This window comes from Rhinolophus hipposideros (assembly GCF_964194185.1).
Source record: "Rhinolophus hipposideros genome assembly, chromosome: 5".
NCBI classification, from domain to species: Eukaryota; Metazoa; Chordata; class Mammalia; order Chiroptera; family Rhinolophidae; genus Rhinolophus; species Rhinolophus hipposideros.
The window spans coordinates 2,494,287-2,512,845 of NC_138051.1; the positions used below are offsets into that span (position 1 = coordinate 2,494,287).

At 59.6% G+C, this 18,559-nt stretch overlaps 1 protein-coding gene across 3 annotated transcripts; it reads right to left on the bottom strand.

Moving 5' to 3' along the window:
• Positions 1 to 584: 584 nt before the first annotated feature.
• CSK (C-terminal Src kinase) lies at positions 585 to 18,325 on the bottom strand. Of its 3 annotated transcripts, XM_081048497.1 has the most exons (14): positions 17,754 to 17,846; positions 9,438 to 9,468; positions 5,240 to 5,318; positions 4,821 to 4,934; positions 4,601 to 4,713; positions 4,073 to 4,292; positions 3,213 to 3,306; positions 2,950 to 3,015; positions 2,767 to 2,866; positions 2,569 to 2,659; positions 2,049 to 2,122; positions 1,769 to 1,964; positions 1,578 to 1,664; positions 585 to 1,403 (listed from the first exon to the last, which is right to left on the bottom strand). In XM_081048497.1, the coding sequence occupies exons 3-14, from the start codon at positions 5,252 to 5,254 to the stop codon at positions 1,221 to 1,223; spliced, it is 1,353 nt and encodes a 450-aa protein (XP_080904623.1). In that variant the 5' UTR covers positions 5,255 to 5,318; positions 9,438 to 9,468; positions 17,754 to 17,846; the 3' UTR covers positions 585 to 1,220. The 3 variants fall into 3 exon arrangements, with proteins under 3 accessions (XP_080904623.1, XP_080904621.1, XP_080904622.1); XM_081048495.1 differs by lacking the exon at positions 9,438 to 9,468 and having other exon boundaries at positions 17,754 to 18,325; XM_081048496.1 differs by lacking the exons at positions 9,438 to 9,468; positions 17,754 to 17,846 and adding an exon at positions 8,130 to 8,190.
• Positions 18,326 to 18,559: the final 234 nt, after the last annotated feature.

Below are 18,559 nucleotides of genomic sequence, written 5' to 3' on the forward strand. Positions count from 1 at the left end.
CTCCATCTGTGCCCTCCTAGAGCCTCCCCCCCCTTACACCCTCAGGCACAGGGCTGGGCATGTGGTGGAGGTAGGGATGGAGTAGTTCCTACATCTCTGGTGAACCGTGAGCAGCAGCAGCTCAGAGCCTCTTTCTCCTCTCCCTCCAGGGTCAACATCCTCTCTGAGGCATGAGATACTTATGTTGCCTCCTACCAGGGGGACCCTCATTTCCATCCTGTCAGGCCTGGCTTCCTCCCCTCCTTCAACGGATGGCTTGAACAACACAGCAGGAGAGGCAGCCACGCCCCAGGCAGTACCCTGTGGATGGGGCCCCAGAGCCCAGATGGTCCCAGGGCCAAGCCTGGGCTGCAGCAGGGCAGTGGGGGGCGGCAGGTGATGAGAGCCCCCGACGGCAGACACAGGACACTCGCTCGTGCAGCTGACACAAAGCGGCGGCCACCTCTCCCGGCGGTGCTCCCCACCCGCTCCACTCACAGGGCAAGCGCAGGCCCACTCACAAGAGACAGGGGATGGACAGGATGGCACAGGGATGGGGGCGGGCAGGCAGGCTCGGCGGAGGAAGCGCCGAGGCCGGGCAGCGGTGTCCTATGGAGTGGTTTATTACAATTCCATCTGGAAGGCAGGCGGCAGCACACGAGCTCCAAGCCCCTGACACGTCCGCCTCGGGCGCATGCAAACAGTGCAACATGGTCAAGCGCAAACACGGGGCGACCGAGGCGACACGGAACACGGAATGGGGAACAAAGCTGGGCCATGGTCCCTGGAGAGGGGCCTGGTCTCCCCAACCCTCCAGGGCAGGACAGGAAAAATAAGATTCGTACTTCTTGTAAAATGCCCATTTGCTGGGTACTTTCTTTCTCCTTATCTTGAAAAACAATAAAAAATAAACACACAGAAAAAATCTCAAAAAAAGGAAAGGAATAAAACTCTAGGAAGGTGAGAGATGGGAGGCCAGGAGAAACCTGGCCGCGGTGGGGCGTCTGCCTCCCGCTCCTCGGCCTCTTCCCTCCGCGGAGGGGCTCCGCACGCCCCACGGGGGGTCCATAAGAGAAGGTGCCAGGCTTAGGCGGAGTCCCTGGGGGCCAGAGGGGCGCAGACGGGGACACAGGAAAGAGGCCCACTGGGCTCAGTCAGGCTTGGACCCAGCAAGTGGGGCGTGAGGGCCAGTCTGTCCAGGGTCAGTCCCCACAGGCCCGGGGCCTGGGCAAGGCCTGCCGTCACAGGTGCAGCTCACGGCTTTTGATGTGCTCGAGCTGCTCGCGGAGCTGCAGGAAGGAGGGCCGCACGGCGGCATCCAGCTGCCAGCAGTTCTTCATGACCTCGTAGACTGCAGGCGGGCAGCCGTCGGGGGCATCCATCTTGTAGCCCTTCTCCACCCGAGGGACAACGTCCTTCAGAGGCTGCGGGCAGGCGGGGCATGAGTCTGTGCAGGGCCCAATCCCTGGAGCGGACCCCTACTCAGCACCCCTCTTCCGAGGTCCCCTTCAGCTCTGCCTCATCCCCAGACCCAGGAGGCCCCCACACCCTGCCAAGCCCTCCCTCATCCCCAGCCACACCCCAGCACCCACACTCACAATTCTTGGATAAGGCACTCGCCCAAAGGAGTAGATTTCCCAGAGGAGGATTCCGAAACTCCACACGTCAGACTTGGTGGAGAATTTCTGCCAGGTGGATGGGCAAAGCAGTGTCAGATCCTGGGCATTTGGGGGTGGGGTGACCCGGGACTCCTGTCTACCACTGTGCAGGCCGGGGGAGGCCCACCCACCTTCTCTCTCAGGGCCTCGGGGGCTGTCCACTTGACAGGCAGCTTGCCCGTGTCCTGGGTGCTGGAAGCCTCCTTGGTGAGGCCGAAGTCGCTGACCTTGGCCACATTGTCCTCAGACACCAGCACGTTGCGGGCAGCCAGGTCCCGGTGGACAAAGTTGTTGCCCTCCAGATATTCCATCGCCTCGCAGACGTCTCTAGGGGCGAGCCAGCCACATGTCCCCTCAGACGGGGCTCCCATAGCAGGGTGGGCCCCCTCCCCCCGGGGCTGCTTCACTCACAGTGAGAACTTGAGGAGACAGTCTCCGCCCAGCACCGACCGACCCCGTGACCGCAGATAGTCCACCAGGCTCCCCTGGGGCAGGAGACAGACCCACCGGCCCACAGGTCAGACTTGCCCTCCAGCCCTCAGGAGCAGCGGGCCTGGGGCTGGGGAAAGGGTGACACCCTGGGAGGTGTGAGGAAAGGGGCAGAGCACGGGAGGAGCTGACATGAATATCAGAATCTCGTGCTGGACACTATGCTCAGCCATTATCTCTTAATTCTCATCAATCTCCAAGGTAAACTTTGCTAGTATCTCCATTTCACAGATGAAGGAACTGAAGCTTAGAGGTGACACAAGTTGTCCAAGGTCATAGTGAGTAAGTGATGAGCCAGGACAAAAGCTGAGCCCTGGAGACTTCAAACATCAGTTGGAGGGAGGGGACTGAGAGCAGGGTCCCAGGGCGTGGTGGGGGCGGGGGCCTGGGGCAGTCGTGTTTTACTCCAGCCTGGGGGATGGGTCCCGGGGCAGGCACACACCTTGGCCATGTACTCGGTCACGATGTAGAGCCCGCCCTTCTCCTCCACAATCACGCCCAATAGCTGTACCAGGTTGCTATGCCGAAGTTGCCTGGGGCAGGACAGGATGGGATGGGATGGGATGGTCAGAGGCTGCCCAGACTCTTCCTCCCTCCCCCCGCGCCAGGGGGCCTCCCCACCCAGCCCTGCACAACTCACGTCATGACCGACGCTTCAGCCAGGAAGGCCTGGGCAGTGGCGTCGTTCTTAATGCACTTGACAGCCACTTTGTTCCCTCGGTAGTCGCCCAGCATCACGTCTGGAAACAAAGAGGTGGGGGTTGTTCCCAGACTCCCCACAGTTCCTGGGACCCTCGAAGGGCTCCCAGCCCCTCCGGCTCACCTCCAAACTCGCCCTTCCCAATAGTCTGCAGCAGCTTCAGGTCCTTCATATTCAGCGCCCAGCCACCTGGGGGACAGGGAGGGGTGCAATGAGGGGTGCTGAGGCTGGAGCAGAGTCACAGCAGGGCTGCCCTCGGCCGACTGGCCTGTCATGTGTGCAGACCCTTGGAGGTCTCCAGAGCCTCTGGGATGGGGCAATGCCAAGAAGCCTGGGTAGCAGGAGGCGGGCAGGCAAGTGAAGACTGGGGATGGGGTGCCACTCACTGCGGAAGAACTCATCCTGGGCTGCCACTGTACCCTCCATGACCTTTGGCTTGATGAGCCGAGTGCAGAGGCCATCTGCATCCGAGGTGTAGTGCTGCAGGGGACAGGGCAGGCTCACCAGCCGCTCACACGCACTGCCCAGGTCTGACCACCAGAGGGAGGCAGAGGCTCTTCCCACCCAGCCCTGTGTTCCTTGGGTGGGGGTGATCCCTGTTTCTGGCAGGGCTGGGGTTAGGGAGGCGAGAGCCTCGCACACCTGGCCCACTGCCCACAGCACCCCATACCTAGGTGCTGGACAGACCCACCATTGTTGCTACCAGCATTCCCAGGCAGACAGCAAGCCCCGACTCAGGCCAGATACTCGCTGTGCCCAGGACCACCCCCTGCCAGAGGCCCAGCCGGGCTGCAGGGGGAGGGAGCTGAGAGTTGGTGTGGAAGGCACGTGGGAGGCTGCCTGGGTGCCCGGTGTGGCCCGGCCAGGCCCGACAGAGCTGGCCTCAGAGCTGCAGGGACACGAGGGCATATCCACGGGGGGCAGGCGCCCGGGGACCCTGGCTATCAAGGTGCAGCTCACCAGGACATGCTCATATACACACACTTGGGCATGCAGTTCTGTGCGTGGCTTGAGGGAAGCTAGTTCTGAGATAAGACACTCAAATTCAAGTCCTAGCACCTCAAATTGATAGCTGCGTGGCCTCAGGTGGGGTGCCTTAATGGCTCTGACCCTTCATTTCCTGAAGTAGGTAGTGCCCCCTCTCTGTGAGGGCCCTATGGGGCCGGGGACCCACCGGGCACATAGCGGCCCCGTGGAGAACGAGGACACTGCCCGTGACCCAGCCAGAGCAGCGGTGGCCGCTCACCTCCACCAGCTGCATGAGGTTCTCGAAGTACACCTCCTCGTCGATGCTGAGCTTGCTGGCATGGTACATGATGCGGTAATGCTCCACCTTCCCGTCGCAGCTCACGCACAGCGTGTAGTCGCCAGGGTAGTTGGTGCTCTCCCGCACCAGGAACAGGCCCGTCTCTGGCGGGCACAGGAGCCGCTCCGCCTGCTCCCGCGTGATCTTCCCATGGAACCAGCTGGGGGACATGGGGCCAGGGTCACAGCAGCGCAGGGCTACGGAGCCTGGTGCCCCCGGCAGCCCCTGTGGCTGCCAGGCTCCACTTCCGGGAGGCCTTCCCCCTGGGGCCGCCCTTCCCTCTTCAGTCCTAGCGCCACCCACCCCCAAGGTCCAGCCCCACGCCCTTCCCCTCATGGCAAGAAGCCCTCAGGACGTCCCAGCTCTTTCCTCGGACCTCCCTGCTTTCCTGCCTCTCTTCTGTGGGAACTGCGCCTCCGTGTCCTCCCTCCTTCCCCGGCTGGAAGAGGAAGTTCCTCAGATACGCACGGCATGAGGCTGAGTTTGGTGCCGGCCTTCACGCCCTCCCGCTTCTGGACGTAGTTGGCTGGGATGATGCCCTCACGGCCCACCTTATTCTTGGCTTTGTACCAGTTGGGGTCCTGGGGAGAGGGCAGCTCAGACATGCTCTCAGGCCCTTGCTTCCCTGCAGGGGAACCAGGACCCAGAGGTGGGAGGCCAGGTGGGGTGGGTGTGTGAGGTGCGTTACCTTGGTGACAGCCACAATGGTGAGCACGTCTCCCTTGCAGAAAGGAAGGTCCTGTTCGGCTGTACCGAGGAAGTTGTACTTGGCAATACATTCTGTACCGGACGGCCAAGCGGCCTGCAGGGCAGCAGACAAGTGGGCGGGTGCAGCCGGGCCTCTCCACCCACCTGCCCACACCTCCGAAGCCACACACCTTGGCTGGCGCCCCCTCCCACAAGAACTCTGGGGCCCCTCCAGCTGAGATTCCCCCACTGCTCCCATCTCGAGGGTCCTGTGTCTGAGTGCACCCTGGAATTCTACTTTGTTGAAAGCCAGGGCTGGGACAGAGGGCTGGGAAAGAATCGATCTGTACCCTCATTCTCTCTTCTGCTCAGCAACCCCATGGGGGACGCTCACTGGCCTAGACCCCGCCCCCATGGTACCTGTATTGCTGACATCTTCTCAGAAGACCTGGCGTCCCGTGTCACAGGAAGGCTGCGCTGTCACTTGGTACCATGGGAGCTGTGGGAAGAAAAGGAAGATTGAGGAGGGAGGGGTGTGAGGAGATGGCTCCCTGTCCCAAGTCACTGAGACCCCAGTCCTTCCCCACATCAATATGTCCCGGTGCCAACAGCCCCCAGGGCTGGGACTGGGGGCAAGGGTCATCCTCCCTAGTCTCAGCAGACTAAGGGCCCTGAAGCGGGGAGGGGGCTGGAGCATGAGGGCCAAAGACCATGGGGGACAGAGGGGGCCACCATCCCTCAGCCCATGGGGGACCTTACTGCCTGACAGTGGCTAACAGGCCAAGAAGGTTTGGGGGCTGGGGATCACCAGTGCCACCTGCCCCATCCTCCCCCAGCCCCGATGCTAGCTAACTGTTCTGTGGGGAAAAGGGGCCCAGGGCAGTTCTGTGAACCTGGGGAAGGTGCTGTGTGACTCGGGAAAGCCACCTGTCCTCTACGGGCCCCTTTGTCTATGAAAACTTGCCCAGGCAGTATCTCTAAAGCCAAGGTCCACCGACCCCATGGCCTAGTTACCCCACAACTGTGTGCACACCCAAGGGAGAACAGGGCAGGTGTCCAGTGCAGCACGATTTATTATAAACCTCAAACTGGGAACTGCCCAGATGCCCACCAAGAGTCAGATGGATAAAGTGTGGGATGTCCATGGAACAGGGGATCGCCGCAAACACCAAGTAAGCTACAGGTATGAGACCACACTGATGAACGTGCAAACATGTCACCCAAGAAGCCAGACACAGACAAGCACGTGCCATGTAGTTCCATTCGTATAAAGTTCAAAATCGGGCCAAATCCACGGTGCAGGATGGCGACTGCTCCTGGGAGGGGGCCGAGACTGGAAGGGGCGTGGGGGGGCTCAGGGTGCTGGTTATGGGCGTGGGGGGGCTCAGGGTGCTGGTTATGGGCGTGGGGGGGCTCAGGGTGCTGGTTATGGGCGTGGGGGGGCTCAGGGTGCTGGTTATGGGCGTGGGGGGGCTCAGGGTGCTGGTTATGCGACTGTCTGGCCCCGTGCCGGGAGGTTCACTGTGTTCACAGAGCCGTACCTCGTGGATCAGTGTACTTTCTGGTGCGTATGTTTTCTTCAAAAGGTTGACTCCTCTAAAGAGCCCCCCAAGCCAACCCATCAGCACACACGTGCTTGTACCTGTCTGAGGAAGCAGGGGCTGGGGCTACTCTTCTCTTTTACAGATGAGGAAACTGAGGCTTAGACCAGGCCAGTGACTCCCCATGGTCACCAACATGACCTACCCCAGGCCAGGTAGTGGGCGAAGGCCTCTGAGTGGAAGTGGCTGGGGGTGTGTGTGAGGTGAGCAAGGGCTGCAGAGCTTACGAGGGTGCCTGCAGGAGGGAGTGCTGGGGCTGAGCCCTGAGACCGGAGGACGTAGAAAGGCACAGTGGGCTGCAGAGGGCACCCCAGGTTAGTGTGACAGCCTGAGCAAAGGTGCTGGTGGAGAGACAGGTACAGCCGTGCGAAGCTGGCCTAGCTGGCAGCCCTGGAGAGGGGAGCTGGGAGACAGACCCTGACCATCTGAGCAGCCACCAGTCTGCTGTGGGCACTGCTCGGAGTGGGCCTGGCATAGGGGCTTCAAATGCCAACCTGAGGGACCAGGGTTTGCTTCTGACCTGGGGGTCTCAGCAGCAGAGCATGTAGTCTCGGAAACAAGAAGGTGTCAGAGCACAGACCTGGGAGAAGCAACACCGCTTCCAGGCCACACTCCTGGTTCTAGAGTCAGGCAGACCTGTCTCTGGTGAGTATGCAACTAGGGTGAATGACTCAACCCTTCTGAGCCGCAGATCCTTTACCCAGAAAGGTGGGGACAGGGATACCCTGCAAGCAGGCTGTGGAGGGAGTGGAATGAGGCCCGGAAGTACCTGGCACAGGGCCTGGCATAAACCTCACCCACTGCCCCTCCTCCCTTCCCCAAAAGCCAGCCGGCCAACTTCTGCCATCTGACAGGGAGACTGAGGCCCAAGGGGGATGAGCCTTGCCCCCCCAACCATCACACACATGCACGACTGAGCCACCTGGAGTACAGCAACCACCCCCTGGGCTCCTGTGGGCCACATGCTGTGCGAGCTGTAAGCTCCTTACCCCCATTTTATGGAAGCAGAAACTGAGGCTCACAAGGTTGAATGATTTGCCTGAAGCCACACAGCTAGTTAGGGGTGACAGCCCAGACCTTGAATTGGGGCCCCCAGTCTTCAGGCCCTTCTGAACAGAGGTTCTGCTAGCTCTCCATATCCTCACACCGCCTCTTCCCCCCATAACTCGAAGCCACCGCAGGAGGGCGTGGAGGCTGTGGCACCATTAGTCACCCTCCCAGCTGTCAGTTTGCAAACACTCCTTTCCCGGCCTGCAGCAGCTGCCGCCGCCTCCCCAATGACTTGATGATAATAATAAAAATAATAACAGGCCCTGTTTTCTGAGCACTTACTCTGTGCCAGGCCTTGTCTTTGGCATGTATGGCTCATCAAGTCCTCTAACAACTGAGAGAGAGGCAACTGTTCTCCCCATTTTACAGATGGGGACCCCGAGCAAGGCCGAGGTGGCCTTGCCTGAGCTCACAACTCAAGTGAGAATCCTCGCCCGGGACAGCTGAGCTCTCAGGCCAGTCCCCCGCCCCGTGCCTCCCTGCCTCTTCTGCCCACACCATGCCAGCACCACACTGGCCTAGGAGAGCATGCGCACCAGAGCAGAGAGAAGCAAGCGGTGCTGAGAGAGGGGCAAGCCCAGGCGGCAGTGGTCAGGACGGGCTTCCTGCAGGGGCTGGGCTTGGAAGACAAGATCTGGAGAGAAGAGGGAAGAGCTAACCTCTCCCCTTTGCTCTGCTGGCTGCGGCCTGGGGACCCAGTATCCCCATCTGCACAACGGGTTGGTGGTAACTCTGCAGCTCCAGGGCTAGTCTGAGGGCTGGCCTGCCGCCTCTCGGTACCAGGAACAAGACCTGCCGCGACACAGAATCCCTGCTTGCAGGTGCTCTGGCCTCTGATGGCTCCTCCCTGGCGTAGCCCAGGGGGTTCAGCAGCCTCCCAGTTGGGAATCCCTCCTTAAGGCGCTGAGGGTCCAGCTGGGCCACCCCCTCCAGGTCAGGGACTAAGAGCCAGAGCGGCTGTCCTGGGTCAGGCACAGAGGACCCTTCCCGGGTTATGCGAACCTGGCTTCAGGCCACTTTGTGGAGGCAGCAGGAACACTGTCCTGGAAGTCAGGGGCTCTGAGTCCTGTTCCTCGCTCTGCCACCAATTCTGCTGTGTGACCTTGGGAAAGTCACTTGACCTTTCTGAGACTTGCTGGTGCTCCAGCAACTCAGCTACACCTGTTTCCCACCTGCTGTTCTCACATCAGCCTTGGCATTTCCTTCCCACTCCCTCCCCTTGCTCTACCCAGGGAACTTCCACTCAGCCTTCAGGGCACAACGGAAGCAATGCTTCTGCTGCACATGTGTCTAAACAAAATGTGCTGGGACAGTCCCTGCAGCATTGTTTGTAGTAGCAGGAGACAGGGAGACAATCTTTATGCCTGTTAATAAGGGACCAAGTAAATAAATGACCAACTACCCCTAAAAGGGAACACCAGACTCCAGACGGGACGGGGACATAACAGCTCTAGCTGCCGGTACACAACAAGCTTCATGACAGAGTAAGGAGAAATGGCGAAAGCAAGCCCACGTCATCGGGAAGCTGCTGGACCACCCCACCGATGAACCAGAAAGAGGAAAGGCACCTTCACAATAGGGAGGCCTGGCAGACACCTCGTTAACCAGACGCTGACGTGAAGCATCACCGACAATGAGAGAAGAGACACTGCCTGCCTCCTGCGCCGGCCGACGCACCGCGGACACAGCTTCCACGGTGGTATTCTGCCGAGCGGTTTCACCTGACTCCCATCAGGGAGGTGCAACCACGGCCCGAATGATGGGCCTGGATTCTTAAAGCCAATGTTATAAGTGACGAAACAAACAAAGGCTGTGGCATATTCTAGATGAAATACGACACCAAGGGAACGCCCCCAACAACAAGATGATGATTACGCCAGGTGAAGAACGTGTTACCCCTGCTGTGGTAATTGTCCTGCAACATGCACGCACATCACGTCATTACACTGCACACTTTATAGACTCACGCCGTGTGACGTCAATTATCTCTCAGTAAAGCTGGAAAAAGAGAAACATGACAATGAGATTCAATGAGTGATTCTGAATCGGATTCTGCTTCAGAGGCAAAAAATAGCCGTAAAAACCATTCGGGGACAACTGGGAAACTGGGAATGTTAGACAACATTAAGTGTGACCATGGAACTGTGATTACGGCAACGACCATGCTAAACTACTTGAGAGTGAAGGCTATGATGTCTGCTACTAACACTCAAACACATCAGCAGAACAACACAGACACACACAGGTCTATGCATCCAAAAGAACAGGCTGAGCAAAGGGGGCACAATGTTAAGAACTGGCGAATCTGGGTAAAGGGTGTATGGGTATTCGTTATACTATTATTTCAGCTTTCTGGTAGGTTTGAAACACTCCAAAGGCAGTAAGAAAGAGAAAGGTATATGGTATACCCCAAACTGTGTTTTTCAAGGGGACATACAACTCATCCGCAAATTCAGATATGCACAGATGATCTTTGAAACACAGAGGAAACTGATGACAGAGTTTGCCTCTAAGATGGGAAGGGGGTGTATCAAATTCAAGGGAAATTTCCTTTTCACTGTGTATTTTGTCCTTTTTGACTTTTTTTTTTTTTAACTCCATGCATCTCCCCTAAAAAAAAGACTGAAAGTCCACAACTTTTGGAAAGCCACTTCTACCAGGAGCTTTCCGTGGTCCCCCAACTGGGCTGGCTGTCCTGGCCCTCACAGCCTCTCCCACATGCCCATGCTCCATCCAGCAAGAACCGCATTGCTCCTGGCCTGGGAGCTGTGCAGGGAAAGAGCTGGGGGCTGATGCATGTCCCCACATGGGCTGGGCCCAGAGTGGCTGCTGGGTAAATGAGTGCTGAATGAATGAATGAACCAACAAACAAAAGGGGGAAGCTAGGCTGACTGCACCACATTGAGGTCCCATAACCAATGGGACTATATTTAACCCCAAAGGACAGCAGCTGTCACCCCACCCCCACAGGGCTAGGGGACAGGGAACTTTGTGAAGTCAATGCTTCACTCTAACTTTCTGTCGCAAAGCCTGCTCCCAGCAGTCCTTGTGCCGGGGCCCCGGGAACAGGCTGGGCATTGTGCCCAAGCACTGAGGTCAGTGGCCACAGCCTCAGGCAGGCCTTTCTTGGGAGCCTAGGCTGGCAGGGTGGAGCGGGGTGGGGGGAAAGCCCAGAAACTCCTGCCCTGGTTTAGACCCCCATAGCCAAGCACCCACTGAGGACGAGGGTAGGTCAAAGGGCTCCTGCCATGACCTCTCACCAAAACGACTGCCTGATGGGGCGTGGGAGCCTTCAGTAACTGTTTACACCCGGCTAAAAATACCCACTGAAAGGGGAAGTGCACAAGAGACCTGGGGGAGTGCAGGGCCATGGCCCCCCGAGACTGGTTCTGCCACAGGACCCAGCTGGAGTCTGGGGGGCGGGGCACGGGCAGCCACTAGAGGCAAGAGGTCCACTTTACCTTCTCATTCTTTACACCAGTGTTCTAGGAGCCTCCCTTGGCACCCAGCCCCATGTTTTGTGGGGGGGATGGGCAGGAGGAGGAAAAGGCTCAGGGGGTCCTGCCCTTGTGGCCCCAAGAACTCCACTCGATGCCCCACCAAAATGCAGACCTGCTCCTGTCCTCCTGGCTACCACATGGTCAGTTATGGCCAGGTGCGCTCAGTACCTCAACAGACAGGAGACACGGGCAACAGGGAGGGCTTCCAGGAAGAAGGGGCGGGGGACTGAGAGCACTGGGAGGGGCTGCGCAAGATCAGGCCAGGCTGAGGATTTCAAACTGGCACACAGGGAGTTAATTAAAGCTGAGGAAGGCTCAGGGTAAGGGGCCAGGAGGCTCCGAAGTCGAAGTCGAGGGAAGTTTCCCACAGGTCACAAGACAGGTACAAGCATAACTGAGTCTCCAATTTGGGCAGCCCCCTCCGAAAGGGCAGTGCACCTGAGAAAGGCGAGGCGCTGTCAGCAGTCGGGCTGGTTCGGCAGCACTAAAATCAGCCCCACCTCTGGTTCTGCAAAAGGACACCCTGGCTGCAGGCACTAGACGCCCTGGCCACACACCAGGCCGTGGGGGTGGAGGGTCCCCATTGACCTCGGCAGGTGGTCCCAGAGCCCTCACCACTGCGCAGATGTCTCAGGGTCGGGCAGCTGTAGAACTGGGCACAAGACCCTCGGAGACGCCTAAATTTCCCTGGGGGTCAGGGGAGTGCTGGAAGGATGGCCCCAATTTGGCTCCAGTGTGTTGCCTGGCCCCTTCCCCCGCCTTAGCCCGTCCTTGGCCTTCAGCACCCCTTTCCTAAGGGGAGGGCCGACTTTAATGGCTGAAAAATGTTAAAATGAAATTACAGCAACTCACTGGCTTTTTTTCCTGACCCCAATGGTTCGGTGGCACTGGAAATTCCGTGTAGCGTGTAGCGGTGTGGGAGGGGTGGAGGCTGGAGTGAGAGCCGCCAGTGGGAATCTCCTCCCCTGTGGGAGCCCCCTGTGGCTGGAGGCTGACACTCCTGGCCCAGAAAGGTTTCTAATTACCGCTCAGGAGCCTAATTACCTACATCACTGGGCAGTGGGGGCCTGCCCCTGAGCACTGGCTGTGGTGTTTGCCTCTTCATGTGCCTACATTTACTTACAGCCTCTCCGCGCTGACCTCCAACAAGCCCTTACAAGCCGTGCAGCTCCTTGTCCCTCACCCCACGTCTCCTAGTCAGGTAACAGGTGGGGAGACTGAAACCCAGAGGCCCATGGGCTGTCTAGAACTTTGGTCCCAGATTCCTGGTCTCCCCATCTCAGAATGGGACCCCCAGAACACAGAGCTCGGAAGGGAAAGTGATGGGGGCCCCACACAGGACATCCAGCTTTGCTGCCACGTGGGGGAGGAGGATAGCTACACCTCTCCCAGAAGGACAGGCTACAAAAAGGAAAGCACAGAATGAGAGCCCACTGAGCCATCCTGCCTCAGTTACTTTATCCTCCAAAAACCCTGTGAGGTTTTCCTGCTGATCTGTTTGACAGATGAGGAACAGCTCTGAGCAGGGTCACCCAGCTTCCAAGGGGTAAAACAGGGAGTTGAGCTCAGAACTTTCTGAACTTGGTCAGGAGAAAAACCTCCAACCTTCCCTTGGGCAGGACAGATGACATCGTGAAAATGGACAGATAGGGGGCAGCCGGTTGGCTCAGCCGGTTAGAGCGCAAGCTCTGAGCAACAGGGTTGCCAGTTCGATCCCCACATGGGCCAGTGAGCTGCGCCTCCTGCAACTAGATTGAAACAACTACTTGAGTTGAAGCTGATGGGTCCCGGAAAAACACCCTTAAATAAATAAAAGTTTACAAAAAAAAAAAGAAAAGAAAAAGGACAGATAGGGGAGGTCTGCCCAGAGCTTGGCCCTCCTGCTTTGGGAAACACAGGTTAGCTACATCCGTGCCCACTCCGTTCTGCCATACCAGGTCTCACACAGAGAAGCCGCAGCCCTAGAGGGTAGAAGCCTCAAGCAACGTCCTCTGCCCTCTGCCCGCACCCTGCTTCTTCCGCAAATGCTTCTTGATTTTCATAGCCCTTCCCCTCCAGGAAGCCCTCCTGGCTGCTCCAGCCTACGCAGATCCCCAGCTTCTGTGATCTGCGCTCCCACCAGCCCTGCCAGGAAGTGGGAACCACAAGCCTGCCCTAACTGACTCCTCTCTGAGTCTGATCTCCCCTACTGGCCAGCAGGGGAGCTCACAGGGTTCCTTCTTCATTCTCCCCTCCAGTCTCACTGCAGTGTGGACAACACAGGCCACAGATGCCCGGGTCTGGGTGAGGACCAGGTGCTGGGCAGGGCTGAGAAGCAGCAGCCAGGGTGGGCAGGAGTCAGATGACACCAGGTTCTCACCCACCCACAAAGCTTCCATCTGTGCGGAGAGCAGGACAGGCAGAGGGGAGCACCCGGCAGCCTCTCTCCTACTTGCTCCTGCAACTTGGGCCCAGAGCACGGAAGGGGTGGGGGCGGGGGAGGCGGAGGAAGGCTGCGGTTGGAGGCCCAGCCCCATCGAGGCGTACACAGCGAGTGTGTGATGAGAAGCTGCTCTCATCACAGTACCTCAAAACCAGGAAGAGAAACTGAGCAGGCAGAAAGGGTGAGATGGGCAGCATGGGGCCCTCAGGTCCCTGGGGGCCTACCAAGGAGAGGTGAGACAGGCACTGGAGAGACCACTTCGTCCTTCAGGGCCTCAGTTTCCCCATGGGAAAAGTGGGATTCTCTCCCTGGTCCTGCCAACCTGCCCGACTGGCGCAGGCTACGTCTTGCTCGCTGAGACCCCACAATTGGTGAAGCACTCCCAATACCCCAGTGGGCTTTGGCCTCTCCTGGGAAGAAGGGGCTTGGCCCCCCGAAGCTAGTCCCGCCTTGCCCACTTCTCCCCTCAGCCACGCAGGGAGCACACTAGCTCTTCCTTTACCAGCTCTTTATTTTTAGGTCTAAATTTGACTTTAATCATTACTTAGCAGATTCTATTTCCAGCCCTTGGATGAAGGGACCCAGAAGAGAAGAGAAAGAGAGGTAGTGCTCCCTGCCTAGTGTGGGGGGTGGCTTGCTCCTCCACCCATCCTGTCCCCAACCAAGGAGGGGAGGCACTGAGAAACATCCAAAGGGCTCACCCCAGCCAGGCCAGCATCTTGGAGAGGACCCCACCCTGTGACCTCATCCCAGCCCAAGCTGTGGGACAGGAGGGCAGCTGTAATCCCCACTTCCCCTGCACCAGGCCAGGGAGGGGGGAGATGCTCACAGGCAGAGGTCTGGCAGCCAGAGTCCGAGGTCATGCGCTGAATGGGCCACCTAGGGGAGGACCCTCTGCCTGGGGTAGTCCTGGGCCATCCCAGGCTCAGGGGTGCCATGCTGAGACTGGTTTCCTCCTCCTGTCCAAGGGGGTGGTCCCAGGAGGGCACTCCCAGTTCTCTGGTCTCCAGAGAAGCCGAACAAGAGAAGCACGCAATGTCACGGGAATGCACACTCAGGTTAGATGGGGAACACCTCCCCAGGAGGAGGCTGCTGACACATAAGACTTCCCCAGGGATCTGTTGGCCACCTAGGTCCTCTTCCACTCCCAGCTGGGAGAGCCCTAAAAGCCCTGCCTGCCCCAGCTTCCCCCCTGCCCTGGGCCCTGGGAAAGGGTGCAGAGACGAGGCTGGCTGAGGGTCAGAATGCCTGGGTTCCCTGCCCAAGTCTCAGTTTTCCCAGGGAAAGTAGGCCTCTATCTCCACTGGGGAAATGAGGGGCCTGCCTAGGAAGTAGCCAAAGCTGGGGGACGGGAGGCAGCTGGGCTCTCAGAGAAGAGGCCTTGTTCACTCAGCTCCAACGCTGACAGAAGAGAAGGATGGGTAGGGTCAGGTCCCAGAAACCGACCAGTAACCCATCTTCTCAGGGCCAGGCCATGATCTGGGCCGGCCAATCACAGGGTGACAGGAAGGGGGCAGGCAGGAAGGCGGGACAGGCACCAGCCAGAGCAGTCCAGAGCCTCAGGGCCAGAGGGTTTTAGAAGGGCTTAGGGCCACAGAGCAGCCCTTGGCTGGTGAGCCACCAGCCACCTCTGGCCCAGCGTCTTCTCCACAGCGTGTGGTGGGCACTCCATCAATAATACTCCCTCCCCCGCCCCGACAAAGTGCCTGTGACGGCCAGGGGCTGTGCCAGGCACTTTCTAGCACCTTGGCGCATTCACACTGCCCACACATTCCCCTCTGGAGCAGGGACACTGTTCCAGGTGTGTACATAGAGGAACCCTGGCTCAAACGGTGACCTGTCCAAGGTCCCTCCTCCCGGGCCTAAGTGGCATGGCTGGGCCTGGAAACCAGGTTGGATGGGTGTCAAGTTGCCTGCTCTCTCTGATACTCCTGGCTGCTTTGGGGGCCTGTAGCAACCACCACCCCAACAACAGTCAGGAAACAACAGTGCATACTCTTAGTAAGAGGGTCTGGGTAGGGCTGCTGTGGCAGCTATTTGGAAACTTCTACAGCTTTCCCGAGGCAAAGTTACACAGACCATGTAGCAGCATGAGAAAATGCCCACAGACACAGTATTAAATGAAAAAAGTTTCATGGCATGCACACTGACACGGCAATAGCGACGAAGGAGAAAAACCCAGGGAAGACTGGCAGGGGACTCCAAAATGCTAGTCACTGTGCCAGGGAAGAAACAGTGGGTGATTTTTGTTTTGTTTTCTACATTTCCTGTAGTGCTTTGTTACTTTCTAAATTAAGAAACTAATACATACATAATTTTCTCGTAATGAGCGCAGACTCACTTCCCTGGGCCCCGCCTGCCCCCAGCTCTGGCCCTGGTGTCTGGGACCATTTCTACCACGGCAAAGCCCCTCAGACACATGAGGGTCTCTCCCTACCTTCTCTTTCCGGTACCAAATACCTCTGTTCTTTGGGGGTTATGTGCCAAGGCTTTGAAATTCCTCAAAAGATGGGAGTTCAGAAGTGGACCCAGGCTGTCCTGCCCATTCAGCCCACCTGGCAGCTTGCTGGGGCAGCTAACCGTGGCTCCTGGGCCTCGGCCCCCGCCTGTACGCTCTGTAGTGTCTCAACGTCTTGGGGCCCAGTGTCCCCTGCAGTGGTGCTGGGGACTGTTTTCTGGTCCTTCCTTGCCCCCGATCCAACAAAGAGAAAAGCAGTCACTTCTGAGAGGGAGGAAGGCACCTAGCTCGCCAGGTAGGAAAACACATCCCTGCACATGTGCCAGCCTGCAGCCAGACCCCTTTCTACAAAGGCCGTGGGACCCCGGCCACCTGGGTACAGTTCAACCATGTCAGGCCTCAGCCCCAGCCCCAGGCTGGAAAGGAAGTTAGGGCTGGGTGAGGGGAGCCTCACAGGCCGACCTCATCTGGGTCCTCTCCACTGTGCATGTCAGGGAGACTGGAACAAAACTTTTAATCAAGGGCAGAGCCTGAGCAGGGCTCCAGACATGGCTCGGCGTCCTCCTGGGAAACTCCCACCCTTCCAGGAACAAGAGGATCCTGCCACATTCCCAGTCTCCTGCTGCTGCCTTTATCCTGGGGTCCCATCAAGAAAGACGCTGAGATCCCCATGGTGTGGGGAGCTTGGAACAGACCCCTGAAAATGCTCCTATGCCAAGGCTGTGCGGTGCTCCCTGTGGAAACAGGGTTCTCACCTTCCCCATGTGGACCCCGTTCACACTCTGAATTTGGCTGTTCCTATGCCATCTGGGCCAACGGTGTGGGAGGGCAGGGTCACGACTGAATACCAGGCTGTTTCAGCTCAGTGCCAGGGCCACACCAGACAGACGCTCCCACATCCTCACCAGTGGGACCCAGCCTCAGGCACCAGGGGGTAGCCCCAGGGGCAGTGCAGATGCCTGAGCCCATACCCAGGCAGAACTGGGGCCGGAAGTCCTCTGCCTCCTCTACAGCCCTCTGTAGGGGAGCACATGCTCACCCCACAGGGTCCCTTGGGCCAGGTGGGGGCCTGTGTCCCTGGTGAGTGAAGGTGCCTGCCCGGCTGCCCTCCGCCTACAGCAGTCCAGCTCTGTGAGAAGGGGATGGATGGACAGACAGCAAAGCTCTGCCAGAAGCCTGGAGGAGCAACTTCCCCCTTAGAGCCTCAGTTCCCTGGTCTACTAGGAGGGGAGAAGAAGGGAACCCCTAGTTAAGTTCCAAGGATCTGGTGGCTGGACACGCCCCTTCCTGACACCTGGCCTGGGCCCTGAGGAACCTGGGAGAATGGGCTGACCAGGCTGCCAGGAGGTGGGGGCATGGTCCTAATGCCCAGTGTCACCTCTACCCAGGACAGAGGCCCTGCCCAGTTTCCCCACCCAAGGGTCAGAGGTTCCTTGGCTTAAGCCTGGTTTTCTGGGAGGCCGAGGGTGACAAGCTCAATCTCTGGGCCCTGGGATTCCTAGAGCAGACAGGGCCTCTGTCGGGAAGCGAGGGAGGGGAACCAGGCAGACCAGGGAACCTGCAGGGAGGCCCTGGGTAGGGCATGGCAAACTGCACATTCTCCAGGGCTCTGGCCCAGGCTGACCCTTCCCTCCCGGCTACAGCCAGACCCCACACGGGGGAAACGGGGACAGACTCGGCTGGCCTGAGCAAAGTCTGTGGGGGCTCATAGGGCAATACTTCCGTCCTGTGCTCCCCTCCCAGTCGGGCTGACAGTGACTCCCGGGAGAATTCGAAACCGGGAAGGAGGGGGTAAGGGCGGTGGGGGATGGGAGTGGACGCGACGGCAGCTGCAACAGCAGTAACAGAAGCGGGACGTGAGACCGCCACCCTCCTCCCTCGGGAAACACTCAAACGCACTCACCTTTCAGGGCACTGCGGTCCGGGCCACCTCGCCTTGGGCAGCATTAGCGGCCTGCGGGACGGTCCATGCCGCCAGGGAGAGGGGAGGGGCGCAGGGGTCCCCGGAGGATGCGGTACAAAGAGGCAGGGGTGCGGAGAGAGGGTGAGGAGGGACGGCCCGACGGACGCAGGGGGCAGCCGCGCGGCCAGGGTCGGGCAGGGCAGAAGGGCGGGGGAAGGAGGGCGAGAGGGATCGGGGGAGGAAACAATGTAGCCGGCGCGGCCCCGGCAGAGTTCCGTTTCCGAACGCCGCCACCACGGTTTGATTTTGGAGCGTCGCGCCGGCTGCCGGGGGCCGCCCAGGACGCGGGGGGCTCCCCGCGCTCCACGCCCCGGAGGCGCCGGCGGCCACAGGCTGGCTGGGGCGGGAGGGACCGCTGGCTGGGGGGCCGGTCCCGACGGCGGCGAGGCCGGGTCGCCCCACTCGGACCCCACCCCGGCAGGACCCCCGACAGGGTGCGGGGTGGGGCGGGAACGCGAGGGCGGCGGCGGGCTCGGCGGCGGCGGCCAAGCGCAGCTCGCCCGGGGCTCTGCGGGGAGGAAGCTCACAGGCCTGGCGAGAGGAAGCGCGGCCCGGATCCTCCGCCCGCCGCAGCGCGCCTGCGCGAGGGGGCCTGCCAGGCGTGCGGCGGGGCGTGGGCCAGTGGGGCGTGGGCCGGGGGGCGCGCCCCCTGCCGGGCGCCGGGGGCACTGCGGGGGGTGTGTCCGCGCCCACGCCCTGCCCCCACCTGCAGGCCTGCGACGGAGACTCCGGAAGGTCCCGCGCAG

Excerpts from the sequence above, each read along its gene's own strand:
- CSK (XM_081048495.1), bottom strand. Across the intron at positions 2,660-2,766 it reads GCTGAAGCGTCGGTCATGAC|GCAACTTCGGCATAGCAACC; the intron begins GTGAGTTGTGCA and ends GTCCTGCCCCAG. Across the intron at positions 1,665-1,768 it reads CCGAGGCCCTGAGAGAGAAG|AAATTCTCCACCAAGTCTGA; the intron begins GTGGGTGGGCCT and ends TCCACCTGGCAG.